The 14,670-nt window shown below is 39.5% G+C and overlaps 1 protein-coding gene across 2 annotated transcripts in view; it reads left to right on the top strand.

Annotated features, from left to right (window-relative positions):
- NCK2 (NCK adaptor protein 2) overlaps positions 1 to 14,204 on the top strand; it is an 87,769-nt gene extending 73,565 nt beyond the window's left edge. Inside the window, exons 5-6 of one of the 2 annotated variants that reach the window (XM_034074450.1) lie at positions 2,343 to 3,064; positions 12,753 to 14,204. In XM_034074450.1, coding sequence (XP_033930341.1) covers positions 2,343 to 3,064; positions 12,753 to 12,947 — 917 coding nt within the window. In that variant the 3' untranslated portion in view covers positions 12,948 to 14,204. The remainder of the gene's footprint in view (positions 1 to 2,342; positions 3,065 to 12,752) is intronic. The other variant, XM_034074449.1, reaches the window with a different exon arrangement.
- The last annotated feature ends 466 nt before the right edge of the window (positions 14,205 to 14,670 follow it).

The raw sequence follows: 14,670 nt of genomic DNA, 5'->3' as shown, positions 1-14,670 counted from the left end.
GTTATTGATAAAGAAAAAAGTGAAGTTAAAGAAAAAAGTGAAGTTTCTGATTATTTCACTTCCCTCCACCCCCCGATATTTGTGTTGAACTGGGAGGACAGAAAGGAAAGTTTTAAACACCAGATGCAGTATTGGGATGTTTGTGGGAAAAGTTGCAATTTATAAAACTCCCAGTGCAAGAAAGTGCTTGAATGATAACCTTTCGCTAAATGTTTAAATAACTTTATCAGATGTCAGCTTTATTTTTTTTGAGAAATTTTTCACCTGTTTATCAACAAATTTTTTTCCAGTCTATGGCATTCTCTTATCACACTGCAACCCCATAGCTCACAGTTATTTCTATGCTCTGATTGTCAACTTGTTTTCTCCTGGCCAGCTTCTTCATCATCTGCTTGGGTTTTTCTTTTCTTTTATTAGTTCTCCTGCTGTAATTCCAGGAAGTGGTGCTGCATATCACCATTACAAAACACATCAGTACCTAAGCTTTTAATCTGGAAGGTTCAGTCTCAGTGTAGGGCTTTATGTAGGGTGAATCTATTGAAATAACAGTTCCTTGTTTTCCATGAAATTATAACAAGTAATTTCCCTTCTTTCCTAGCAGAAGTTGTGTTTGTTTATATCACCCTAATTTAATGCTCCTTAGCTCTGTTGCATCCTCGTCTTTTTGTTGAAAATGATCTATAAACTGATGAAAATTTCCAGTCTTGGCAGAGATGGGAGCCTGGCCAGCTTCCGATTAATGCTTGCTTGGACATGCTTTTCCTGTGATTGTCTCCCTTAGTACAATAAGCTGCTCTGCCTCATTTTGCATGAAAGTGCAGCCACCAGTGTTCTTGGCTGAAATGATGTAGTTAGAATGACATTAGGATGTAAGCAGGCTCCTGCAGGAAGCAAGGAGCTGCTGGGGAAGGTCAGGGAACACTTTAGGATCATTGGAATTTTCTGCTGTCTTTGGAGATCTTCAGCCTGTATTAATTAATGTGTCCAACCATTCTAGTTAGCAATCCCTGTATGGTCCTATGTGTACTGTTTGTGCTGTACAGCTAACCCTGTGAAACAAACCAGGTAGTTTGCACTGAATGAACAGCTTTGCTGAAGTTATCCATTGTATACGCATGTACATATATATGTATATATAGTAAAAAAGCATGTGCAGTTTTCAGCAGTAGAGTGGCCAGATTAAATAGTCCTGAATTGTTAAAAATGAAATAGCATGCATCTCCTTCTATGAGATTATTGGAAGCAAGAAAAGCAAAGTCCTATTTATTTATTTATTTGTTTGTTCCCATTCAATCTGCCATGATCAGCATGTACTCATTGTGTCTCAAGTGAATCTCTCAGCTCCCAGCAAGGCTTCTAGGAGCATGGAGAAAAGTACAGAAGCTCCTATTTCTGTCTTGGTTTCTGCTTTCTGTCCCCTGCATAACATACTGTGTGTTGTTTGGTTTGTGCTCTCCTGAGACTTCATCTTTTCTCTCTTCAGAACTTTTCTAAGTGAATTTCACAAGGAAGAACTACTTGTCTTTATCTTTCTGGTTTTTATATATGCTTAAGCAGTCTTTGCTGCAAAAGTTTGGAAAGTACACAAAGTGTGTTGTGAAATTTTTCTTCCACATTTAAACAGACATTAGAATGGTTCCTCTAATTAAGGAATAAAGAAGTTATGTATTTAATGTTATTGTTGTTTCTTCTGTACATTGTATTTCACACTATAATTAAAGCCACAACAGTACATCAGAATTTACAGATTATAAGGGAATGTATGCAAATGGTCTTCCTGACTGTCAGGTTTATGCTTTTACAGTACATGATGAACTGTAGATGAAAGAGGTGTACGTTGCAAGAGGGAGGAGTTGCAGCTGTAGCTGCCTAGGGTCTGACTGAAGGATGAAGAGAGGAAAATGTAATCTGCAGAGAAACTTGAGCTTTTGTTGCTGTGATAGTTTATTTTTGTAGGTTTTATTTCATGTTTTGCTTAAGCCAAATTAAAGTCATCACTAACATTAAAAGGCATGATCTTTTGGCTGGATTTTTAAGAGACGTAACAGAAAGCTGCGCAATGTTCCAGTGATTAGCTGTTCTTGTAATGTGAAGAAAACCTTGGTTTTAAGTGTGTTAAAACTCTGGTACTTCTGTGAAGGAAACAGAGCAGTTACAACACTAACTGCTGCTTAGCTAATGATGCATCAGCAGGATGTTGATCCCTTAAAGGTGTTACTGGTTCTGTCTAATGTTACAGAAGAGATCTCCATTGCGATGGAGAAGCACATCACTAAAATCCAGCATTTGCAATCTGTGGATGAACAGTCCAAGTCACCACTTTATGTTTCTCTCTTGAACAGGTTTGGGAAAAACCAAGAGAAAGACGAGCGCAAGAGACGCCTCACCCACCCCTAGCACAGACGCAGAGTACCCGTCCAACGGCAGCAGCGCTGACCGGATTTACGATCTCAACATTCCAGCCTATGTGAAATTTGCCTATGTTGCGGAGAGGGAGGATGAACTGTCCCTCGTTAAGGGATCCCGAGTGATTGTCATGGAGAAGTGCAGTGACGGCTGGTGGAGAGGTAGCTACAATGGACAGATTGGCTGGTTTCCTTCGAACTATGTGGTAGAGGAGGTTGAGGAGGCAACTGCAGATTCACCCAGCTTTCTCAACTTAAGGAAAGGCGCTTCCATGAGTAACGGCCAGGGAACCAAAGTACTCCACGTTGTTCAGACACTGTATCCATTCAGCTCCGTCACAGAAGAAGAGCTCAACTTTGAAAAAGGGGAAACAATGGAAGTCATTGAAAAACCAGAAAATGACCCTGAATGGTGGAAATGTAAAAATTCCAGAGGGCAAATTGGTCTTGTTCCTAAAAACTATGTAGTAATCATTAGTGATGGTCCTACCATTAATACTTCCCATCCACCTCAGATAAGCTACACGGGACCATCTTCTACCGGACGGTTTGCTGGAAGAGAGTGGTATTACGGGAATGTTACCCGACATCAAGCAGAATGTGCCCTGAACGAAAGGGGAGTGGAAGGAGACTTCCTTGTTAGAGATAGTGAATCTTCGGTAAGTGGTACTCAGCCCAGCAGGCTTTGTAATACTCCATGCTTGGGTTAGCAAGCATGACCACTAATAGCTTCCCTATATGTAGGCATTACCAACTGATACACTTGCTGCTTGTGAGAGTTGGTCTGTTACTGAGATGCAGTGACATTTACACTGAAATTTCATGGCTGGTTCTGTATTATCCAGTGGGTTTTAATTGGTGAACAGGCAAGTAAATATTTCAGGCTTCAGTCTGACTTTTCATGTGTTCCTTATCTGCAATCCCTCTCAAGTTTACAGCACTACAAGATAAAATAGCTCTTGTGAATTGCAAATTCAGTCATTAGTTTTATTTTAAAGGTGATTTCAAATGAGGTCTTTGCATTGGTCAGTTTTCTGCTTTTAATTGAATAGTAACATAGGTTCTTTATTGGTTAAAATTCCATTTTAATGTAGTTCTGCTCTATTTACCTTATTACAACCTAAATCTAAAGTATTGTATCTAATAGTTAAGATTATGATACACAACAATGAGGGCCAAGTCAGCAGCTCACATGCTTTGTAAATTGAGCCTTCATGACATCAGAGGGATATAAGTAATACTGATTAGGGATCATTGTAATCCTGAACGTACAGATTTAAAATTACACTGAAAGGCCTTTCATGTATGCTGAGGCCAGAGAATTCATAATTAAGGCACTCAAATTTTTATTATCCCTTGACTGTGGTTTGGAAAAGGTGACAGATTTTAATAGTTCCCTAATATGGTTTTCAAAAGCTATGAAAAAAAAAGTGAATCAAATCTGAATCTGCAATTAGGGCTTTTCTGCATTTATTGCTTCAGTTGTAGGACCATTCCCTGAAAACAAATTATTGTTTCATAGAAGTCTCCATACCTTATTGCTTCACATATAAAGGTTAAAAATTAAGTTAATTAATAGCACAGTCTTCTAATTTGAGCATACGATATTACTAAAATCAGTTTAACATATGCAGCTACAGACTTCTATCATCTTTGTGTGAGGTTTCACTGTGCGTGTATTGTGGGCCATCCTGGTTTATAACGTAGATTTGCAAATAGAAACTAAAGCAGTGTCAACTGCACATAGTTTGAGCTATAATATGTTTTTAAAAAGATTTCTTAACTCTAATGGCTTCAGAAGGCTGTATTGATTGCATTCATGACTTCTGGTTAGAACTTGTGGTATTCTTTATCATAATTGCCTATAAATCCAGGGAAAACTGTTCTCATATGCTATTCCTCATGTAAATGATTTCAGTAACTAGTCAGTAGTAGTTGTTGGCACGACTGCACACTGGAAAGCAAAGAACTTGCATAAAGTAAAGGGTAGAATTAAGCTTGAGCTCAAATCTGGGAGTAAAGATCCTTTTAGCTCCTGATAATTTTTTGGAAGTATGTTTCACCTTTCATTTGCTGATTCTGTTCTTCCTAAGTAACAGTTTCAGGTACTCACAGACCTCCCAGAATGAAGTCAAAGTCTGAAGCGGTATTGAGGCAGAGGCATTAGGTAGTGCAAACTAAAGGATACTCTTTAGTGGACGAGCAACTATAATTTTTGAGCTTCAGTTTGACTTTTTGCATATTCCTCATATGCAATACTGAAATTTGGGATTGGCTGGCACATTGGCTCTTGGCAAGGGAGATAAACGGTGGCTTAGAGTGACAGCAGAGCAACAGCTGAAAGACAAATAAATTGTTAATTTTGCAGGGTTTTCTGTATCCAAATACAACTTTGGAGTCTAATTTTTTGAAAACATTAGTAGGTTATTGCTATTATTGCTGAAGTTAGGACTCTTGCTATACTGAAATTTTTACATCATGCAGAACTTTGTTGACAAAATATAACAGTAACAGTCCCAAATATTCTATTTTTTTCCTAGATCTGTATCCAATGCTGTTGTTGTCTGATTAAATCTCAGGCATCTTTCCTTGATGAATTTGCTCTGAAGAAAACATGATAGCTGTCAAGCTACCCTTTGTTTGAAGCTCGGTGTCATCGAGTTCCTATTTCTGCTCTTTAGTTAATTGTAATCACTAACTGAAACCAGATACAAATGAGCCAAAGGAGAACAGGAAGAAAAAAAGAAATTTAGAAAACATGACTGACAGAGCCTGAGGGGAATCAAGTTTGTTTAGTCAACAGAAGAGACTGAAGTGGGCCATGTAGTCCTCTATAATGTAGAAAGCTACTAGAGGATTATGGTAATCATTAAATTACAGTAGTTCAGCTGTCTCTTCAAAGTAGCATCCTGTCTGACAGGGTCAGGCAGGTATACTGGATGCAGTGCACCCTTGCTGTGTCCATGCAGCATACAGAAGCTCACTTCCAAATCTGGATGCTGCATGTGGAGTTACCCTGAGACAGTAGATAACAATTTCCTTCTGCCTTTTTAGAAAGTGCCAGAGCTTTGAAGTTTGAAAGTTAATACATTACTTACAGTACAAAAATACACAGCCATTTCGCAGCACATACCATGTCACAGTGACCACTGTGCTGTGGCTTGTTTCTTTGCTCTTAAGAGTACGCCTCTAGAGCAAACAAATTTCCTTTCAGTTTAATATGACATTGTAGCATTAGACACACTTGTATTCAAAGAAGTTTCAAATTTGCTACCTGTGTTGTTGTGGGGGAAGTTGTTACTTGTGGAGCACAAGAAGATGTATGGAGAATGTGGTCTTCAAGTTTTTTCCAACATCTAACTCTGGAATCCCAGAAAATCCCAGAAATCCCAGAAAACTTACTCAGTTCCTATTACAGCAAATTTCTTGCACACATGCAATGAAACAAAAACGTACTGAATTGAGGAACTGATCTTTTTTCTTTTTTTTTATTTTTTTCTTGTCAGTTTTCCTCCCCTTTTTCTAATCTCTATCTGATCTTGTGGATCCTGTATTTGGGGTTTTTTATTGAGTAATGAGATAAACTGTAGTTATGCGTGTAAAGGCCTCCTTTGTTTTAGTACTACTAGAGTTTTAGGTTTTATGATGTTTAAAGAAGATCTCAAAGTTTTGTCTGCCCTAATCTTTATAGATCATACCATCATATAATTTGTTTATATAAGTGAATTATAAAAGCATGGGGGATAACTACTTTGTGGTTTGGGGGGGAAAGGAGGGTGTTCCTGAAGTGCCAAGAGCGATGCAATAAGCAAATGGGCATAGTTGCGAAGTAGACCATAAAATATCTATTTCAAGCTCATTATATATGGAACAAAAAAAGATGTTAGAAATAACTGATAAATTTTTGGCGGTTGCCATACTTCATATGTGTGACTAGAGGCTGTTTATGCTGTGGCTAAGAGTTACCAGGAGTGTCTGCATGATCAGAGCAAAAGACCTTGATTAGAAAGACCATAGCAAAGTTTGCTCATCTTTCCACCAGACCAGCACTTCCTATTCCATTGTATTATCAATCCACCTATTAAAGCTGTGGATGCAGGGGTTATTCTTTTCTGAAAAGGCCCATCAATAAAGCTGTGAGTCATCCTGCTAATCCCATGCCTGATTTTTGACCTATTTTAGGGTTTTCTATAGCCTTCCATCACCATAGTTACAATAAGTAGTCTGTATAAAAGTTTTTCTTAAATTTCTTTGAGTTTTGCTCTTGTTACTGAGCTATGAAAAGCTCTTCTTGGATAGATGAAGGTTTGTATTATTCTGTATTCATTTGATGAGACTGTCATGTTTTTCCATTCCAGATTTTAGTAGTTGCAAGATTTTACTCTGTTTCTCTAGATTTTAACTGTACCAGATGTTTGTCTCACAGCTAGGTTCCTTAGCCAGAAATATTCTCCTCGGTTGCACTTAGATGCTGCCATAGTGGAGAATATCTTGAGATGAACACTGTCAGGTAGCTAGTAGCCTGATTATCTTCATTAATTACGAAATACTATTATTAGAACCGTAAACTTGTTTGAACCATTTAAGCCCATAGTTTATGTAACAGCCACGAATCCCTACTGATAACATTTTTTGCCAGCTCTGTAATACCTAGGTCATGTCACCTTGGTTTTGGAGATGTAAAGGAGAAAACTGAAGTGGAACCTACCTAGTTGGAAGTAGTGCTTGACTTGTTCTTTCTGTTGCAAGCTGCTTGATTGATTAAAAACTGAAGTTGGTTGTCTCATTTAAGCAGTACTCCTGAATAAATAATGCAGGTTTAATCTTTGCAGTCTATGTACAACCACTTCTTCCCCTTTTTGAATTGTAGGCTCTTTAGTGGTCAGATTTTTGTTCTCTGAGTGTAGTACCTAAAACAAGGCAAACAAGTCTTGGCTGACACTGTTGCCCTCGGTTGGGTAGGTGATCATCATGCTTTGAAGATCTAAGATTCCACTGGGGAGAGAAGCAAATTTGGAAGGAAAAGACTTTTTTGTTCAGGTTCACCCTGGGAAACAAGTATGCTTGTGAGTGCTGTAGTTAACAGGAAGCAGTAATAGGCTGTGGCTGGTGATGAGGGAGGGCAACCGCACCACACTTCTAGTTTCTGAGCAGATCCTCTGCTGCAGACACCCTTAAACTTCAAAGGGAACTTCTGCTGGGACTTGCAGGCCTCTTAAGTTCTGCTGCAAGTGTGTGAGAAACTGGTGATGAGACAAAAACCACTGCTTTATAGCCCTGTGATGTCTTCCCATAAAGCAGGGATGATGTTATTTTTCTCACGCCAGTTGTATTTGTTAACATGAATGAGCTACACAATTTCAGAAGCAATTATTCATTAGGAAGTAATGGCTGCCAGTAGTGTCACAGATATCAAATTACAGTAACTGGTCCTAAATGGGGTTGCAGTGCATAGTATTAAGGTGATTCTGATGACTGTAGATGTAGTAAAATGATACTGAGGGTGGTAGGTACGACCGGATTTGTGTCAGTCTTTGATACAGCATTTGGCTTCTGTGCTCTTTGTCCAGCAATAGTGACAGCAGAGGAAGGAGGCACAGGTTGAGAGTTCATATGCTTTTTGAGGTGCTAATTCTGTAGCATTAAGGGTGTCCCCTATTTTCCTGGGTTTTTAATCCTGCAAGTGTCAGATAGAAGCAACGAAATGTGGCAACTGTTCAAAACCTGAAGCATTTGTCATGTTTTGTGACATGCTGTGATTGATGAGTACAGCAGAGAGGAGAAGAAAGTTTATCTTTAAAAATAAGCTAAGGAAATAGCCCAGTGACTTGTTTTAAATGGAAGTATAGAGATTTTATTAGAGCTGCATTTGAAAATCAGTGGAGCCAGTACATGTTTCTGATCTGTGTAACATTGATTTTGGAACGTGGTGAACATTGCATAGAGAAGAAGGGTATTTGTTTATATCTAAATGAGGTAGACGGGGTAGAAAAAGGAGTTAACACTTCGAGATGGTTCTTTTCAGCCTGACCTTAAACTTTTGAGCTGTGACTTGTTTTTTTGGCTGGGTGACTGAGGAGGAGTGAAGGGGAAACCTGGGTATGGAAGTAGGAGGAGTTGGGGAGCTCCAAGTGATATGGTCTAGAATAGTCTGAAGAGTGAGTGCATCACAATATCTATGATGGAGGAAGGACGTTGCCAAATGGAACTGGATTAAAAGGGAAAAAATGAGTTAGAGGATCAGTAAAAGGATTTTGAGAGGGAGTTATTTTTCCCAGTGTTGCCATCTATGATAAAATTGCCCTGTTTTGTTCTCAAATGGAGATTGTAAAGAGGGAAACCACTTCCTTGATTTCACTTGTTTTCCCTTATATCATTTTATAACTTGTATTCCTGATAAAAGTTTTCCATATTTTTTTGAAAAGACAGTGAGGTTTCTGACCAAAGAAGTAAAAGAAACATCTTCCTGTTGTCTTCCTCACATTGTAGGCACCAGTTAGCCTGTGATCATCTTAGTCATAAGCAGGAGTTAAAGGAATCTGGAATGATTAGAAGTACTACTACACCTGGACTGAAGAGCTGCAGATGCATGACAACTAATACTCAATTTTCTGTTTTAGGAATTGATTTAACTTCAGGTTTAGGTCTTCCCAATTAGGATGCTACAGAAATATACACAGGCTCCCTGCCACGAAGCTATGCTCTGTAGTTCTCTTGCAGAATTAACAACTCTTCTATAGATTTCAGGGATTAAAGCTTACTTCTGATGTGCTTTTATTTGGTGTATGTGAGGCTTTTAATCCTAGAAGAGTTAGTGTACAAACATCCAAATGTAGCAATTAATTTAAGAGGGAGAAGGGAGAAAAATTGGCCAGCAGTTGAAACAAAATAACTTTAACAGTAAATAAAATAAACAGACTTGGAGCAAATCCAGGGAGGACAGCAGGGAACCAATTCAAGCTGTATTGAGCCAGCATACTTTGAAATGGTAACATTAAAAGCAGTAGTTTATCTAGAGATTTGTTTTTTTAATAAGTCTTTTTAACCATTTTGCATGCTTGTTAGAGTGGAAAGGAACCAAAATAAAGCCAAATGCAAGTCCACTTGTCTTTGCTGTTTGGTCTTGAATCCTGTAGAAGTGACTGCGCTGAGGCCAATAAAGGGTTTCAGGGTTTCTGCAACAGCTGTTTGAGCTCTTCCATCTCTTTGCACCGGATGATGGCTCTCAAAAGAGTTAGATCAGCCTTTCCGCTATTTTTTGTACTGAATTAAATCAGATCACGAAAAGAATAAACTTTGTAACATATTCTGGAGAAAATAAGAGATAATAATGTCTTCTATCTATGCATCAATGCAATTAGCAGTTCTGAGGCTGGGAAGAATAGACAATAGTTCAGGAGAATGTTCATTCATTAATGTTATAATTAAAATGCCAGGAAACCTATTTAATGTATTGTGTAGATCACCTCACAAAGATTTAAGTCAGACCGGTTCCTGGGACATAGGTCAGTAGATCAGAGGTCTAAGACCTATTCCAGAGCTTCTCTGTGTGTCATTAGCACATCCTTTCTGTTCTAAAGACAGTGTTTCCTAGCAGATAAAAAGAGTTTAAAACCACCTAATTTTGACATGCTGAAAACAACTGTGCTTTGTCAGAAGACATTAAAACTTTGTTGAGTGTGAAGTGATTATTTCACTTATTTTTAAACCTTTGTCATAGCAACTTTTCCTGTTCCTAAAACAAAAAAAAAGTGTTTAGTGCAGATTATGAACTTCCCACTTGTAAGTTCTTCTATTTTAAATGAGGGCCTTTGGGTTACTGTTGTTTGTTTGGCGTAGGCATCACCCATGGAAGCTGCAGAACATAAGCCAGCAGGGCTTGATCTTGGGTTTTTTTGAATCATAAGCAGGTAGTTCATACATGCTTCCCTGAACTCTGTTCCTGAAGAGACCTATGGACCTGCCTGTTACTATGTGTTTCAAACACAGCTATCAGCACGCTGCCCAGAGCCCATGCCCTAAATTTCTCCTCCATGAGCCCATGGTCCCAGAGTTTTCTTTGTGTAAGACTGTGGTTTGTTGCCATTTAAATGGCTGCTGATTATGACTATGGAAATGTGCATTGAAACAGGTCGTAGGCCTGTGTGGTCATTGCTGCCTGGGGGCTGTCCACACTGCATTTGGGGTATTAACTACATCACAGTGTTGGTGCAACCAGGTTAGCTTTAACCCAATAGGGTAGGTGTTGAAAATAAGTTAGGCTTGTTGTGCACTCTATGCAGCCCTGTTTGTGATGCTCCGGTGGCAGGGGCTTAATATCAGAGCTAGCTAGCTTAAAATAGCAGTTTTCAGACTTGGAGTTAGGGGTGGATGACAGGCCACAGAATGTATCTTGGGTGGAGCACTGCGAGCACCAAGGATGCACTTTTATGCACATTTCTTTCCATCCTATTCCCCCACCCTCCCCAGCCCTCTCATCTTGGCAATCACAGGGGTGTTGGGTGTATTTAGCTTTGGAGCTGCTCAATGCCTGAAGCAGCCTTCCTGGCCAAGGCCCAGTGACAGTGGACCATGGATGGAAGAAGTAATTCTCCTATGGGTGTTATGTAAAATAATTTTTACAGAAGTGATGCCTGTGGATCTGGAATGTAGTGGCTTGAGGTAGAAGTGTTTCAGTCCAGAGGTGTGGGAAGCTGCTGGCTTGAGCAGTGCAAGAGTGAAGAAGCTGCTGCCCAAAGCTGAGGTGCAAGCCTGGCAAGTTGGGCGAGAGCCAGATCAACAGGCATGGCAGGAGCTTTGTCTGCTGTGGGCAGGGCTAGTGGAGTTGGAAGGGAAGAGAAAGGAGTTGGTACTAAAAAATAGGTGATAGGGGGATGCAAGGGACAAGATTTGGGGATAGACAGAATGTGGGAATGTGTGGGGCAGAGATCTGTGTCATTGCAGGAAGAAAGACAGTGTGCCTGTGAAAATGCTGTCTTTCAGCTTACTTGGATACATATTCAGTATATATCTGACCATACAAACATAATATGGGAGACTTCAGAGTCTAGTGTATGTGGCTTTATGAACCAAAGTCTGGTGACAGCAGGAATGTCTGAGAGCTCCTGCGCCCCACTGTTTGGTCCTCTGCTGTGTCTCAGCTGCATTGGGGTGGTTTGTAAAGTGATGCTGTGAACCAGATAGCCGCTTGTAGCATTTGTTTAGCCTAGGCAAGTTCAGGTTCCCAGCACCAGCCTGACCAGGGACTGCAGGAGGGCTGCATCTGAAGCATTTCAGCAAGTGCCTTCAGCATTTTCTGCCTGAAGCTGACTGAGCCTTCAGTGGGCAGAGACCCTGCGGCAGTACCTCCACAGTCACATCCGGTATAACTTGTCTCCATTAAGTGCTTGCTACAAACTGGTGTGTGCTTTTACTTTTTATTACTCTTGTTTGTCATAACACTGACACTCCAGCCACCTCTTGCAGGGCAAAGCCTGTGCTCCTGTCTCTAGGACCAGGCAGCAGCAGCTGATGGCTAGAGGAGGAGTTCAGCTGAAAGCAAGGGATGGTGTGATGCAGAAAGTAGAATGGTCTTATCCCAGCTGTTGGGAAGACAGCGCTGTCTTCGTTAAAGCAACTGATTGCCAAGACAAAGAGATTTATCACATGAAATTGTTCTGTCCTGAATAACTTAATTAGTGCTTACATTTTGTCTTTTGTGGGAGGTGGTTTGATGGTGGGATTCATACTGTGTTTTTATTCTACAGCTTTATCCTTTTTTTTTTTACAAAAAAGGTGTACTCAATAGGAGAAATTATTCCCCATACATGTGGTAATGAAGATAAAGGGTGAATGTGGTTTTGTCTTTTGCAATGCAAAGCAAGAATGGCCCTCTAGTGGTCGTGGCTCTGAAAAAAGCAGTATGTGGAATTTTCTTCATCTCATCCAAGCAATATTGCAATAATTGCTTTCTCCAGGACTGTTAGCAAGGAAATCATATGTGATGGAAGTTTTTCTCTTGTCCTTGATACCCTCCTGCTTCTAGATTGAGCAGCTAAGATAATATTTGCAATTTAGTCATGTAATTGGCAGCTTCAGACTGTGCATCTGGGGAGCTTTCACTTAACTGACTTAACTGTGCACGTTAATAATGGTGGCAATTATTTATTGAATAATAGACTATTGGGTTTCTTAAGTAGCTAAAGCACTGAGCTATGGAACAAAGCCTAGCATAAATTACCATAAGCTGTATGACACAGTTTGTTCCTGAAACCACAAAATTATGCCTTCATTTTGTTCACTTTTATGTAATTCTTGTGTTTTGTTGTTTTTTTTGTTTTTTTTTTTTTTTTTAATTCTTCTCAACAGCCCAGTGACTTCTCAGTATCTCTAAAGGCATCGGGGAAGAACAAACATTTCAAGGTGCAGCTCGTGGACAATGTCTATTGTATTGGGCAGCGTCGCTTTAATACTATGGATGAGTTGGTGGAACACTACAAAAAGGCTCCCATCTTCACCAGTGAACACGGGGAAAAGCTATATCTTGTGAAAGCACTTCAGTGACGTTGAAGATGGACTTGGCCACCTGGGCCTCTTATAACTTACAAGCCTTAGGTCCTAAATTCACTTTTATAGAGCAGAGCAATATCTGAAGCAGGCTTAAGGAATAGGCTCTTTCTAAAGTGTTTGCTCTGTTGGTTGCTGTTTGTCTTTTTTTTTTGTTTGCCTCTATTTTGTGTTCCAGTTCTGTTAATCTCCGACCACCTCTCTTCAGGTAGAGAGTTTCCCTTGGGTGGCCGTGGCAAGCACTCACCTTCCCGGCTGAGTTCAAAACTCCCCTCTCCTGTGTACGTTTACATAGTTAGCTCAGATCAAGGAGGGGCGTTTTCAATTCAAATCAGTGTTAATCTGATCAGATTGCTCACGCAGGCAGAACTCTCCGTTCAGAGACATCGGGCACAGTCTGAATGCACTGAAGCTGCAGCTACTTAAGTGAGAGAGAGTAGACCTAACAGTTGTGGCTGTGAGTTCTGTAGCTATATCGCTTACCGAGTAGTATATTACAAAACCTCCTAGTTCCTAGAAGCACTCTTTACACTGTACTCTGCTATTACATTGCCTCTCTGACTCTTTGTAAAGAGTACACTAATTAAAAGCATTTTGTAATAGTACTTCTTAAACTACTATGGTAAGATTGTAGTAAAAGAAAACTATCTAGTGTATTTTGGTCTGTAATTGCAACAAAGAGAAATTTTATTTGAAAGTTGATTACTAGAGAAAGAATCATTGAATTGTAAAGGCTGAATGTTTTGGTAATCTACAACCAAATGTGCCATCCACATAATGCTTTTTCCTCTTGCCCTTCTGCTTGTTTGAATTAAACGATTATGTATTTAATTCTCAAAGTAATATGTATCTGTAGCTGATTGTTGACACTAATACAGAAGATTAATAAAAACTGATCTTGGGATGGGGTGGGGTGGGCTACCAACACTATATATATATTTGCTTTACAGAAAGAAATCTTCGGGTTTTACAGAGGATGGTGTGGTTGGTAGGAAGAGACACACAGAATGTTTATGAAGAAAATGCATTTTTCTCTTTTCTTTACATTTAAACTCCTTTATGGTTTAAATATACAGTCTTTAGATGGCACATTCCTCAGACTGAAGAAGGGATCGTGAGGTCTCAAAGTCTTGCATACTCAGTTTTTTGGATATTGTAATAAAAAAGGTATTATGTCACGATGGAGTACTGGATTTATCCTTGGGTGGTAGTCCTGGTGTTACTGTAGCAAGGTGAAATAGAGTGAATAATTAACTTTTTTGTCTTGGAATTTGTGTGTCCTAAAGAGAAAACTTCTGCGACTGCAGGGGACAGTTTGATATGAGGCAATGTCTAACAAGCTCTGTGTTACTTGTTTCTGTGATAAGTAAGTCTGTTCATAGCTTTAATGAAAGCTGCAAGATGGAGTTGTTTCCTGGTACCTTTTTGCTGTTAAAACATGTTCCTTACCTGTTGTGTATTTCAGCCAGTGGTAACACAACTACCTCTGTGCATAATTCCAGTGTGGGTTAAGCAGACACCAATACTGTCTGACTTGTTTTGGTATAAATCATACCACTGCCAGGAGACCACATTACTAAGTCTGAATGAATCACAGTCTTGCTCAGCCCTGAGATGCAAGTACAGTTTTTGAAGTTCTACACACATTATGTTCTCTCCACTCTTGAAATCCTATTTCTGTAAGGTTATCTGAATTGAGAGCTGTATTTCAATTAACAAC

The sequence above is a fragment of the Melopsittacus undulatus genome, chromosome 2 (genome assembly GCF_012275295.1).
Source record: "Melopsittacus undulatus isolate bMelUnd1 chromosome 2, bMelUnd1.mat.Z, whole genome shotgun sequence".
Taxonomy (NCBI): Eukaryota; Metazoa; Chordata; class Aves; order Psittaciformes; family Psittaculidae; genus Melopsittacus; species Melopsittacus undulatus.
Note: the sequence above shows the minus strand (reverse complement) of the source record. Positions and strands in the feature narration are given on the sequence as shown.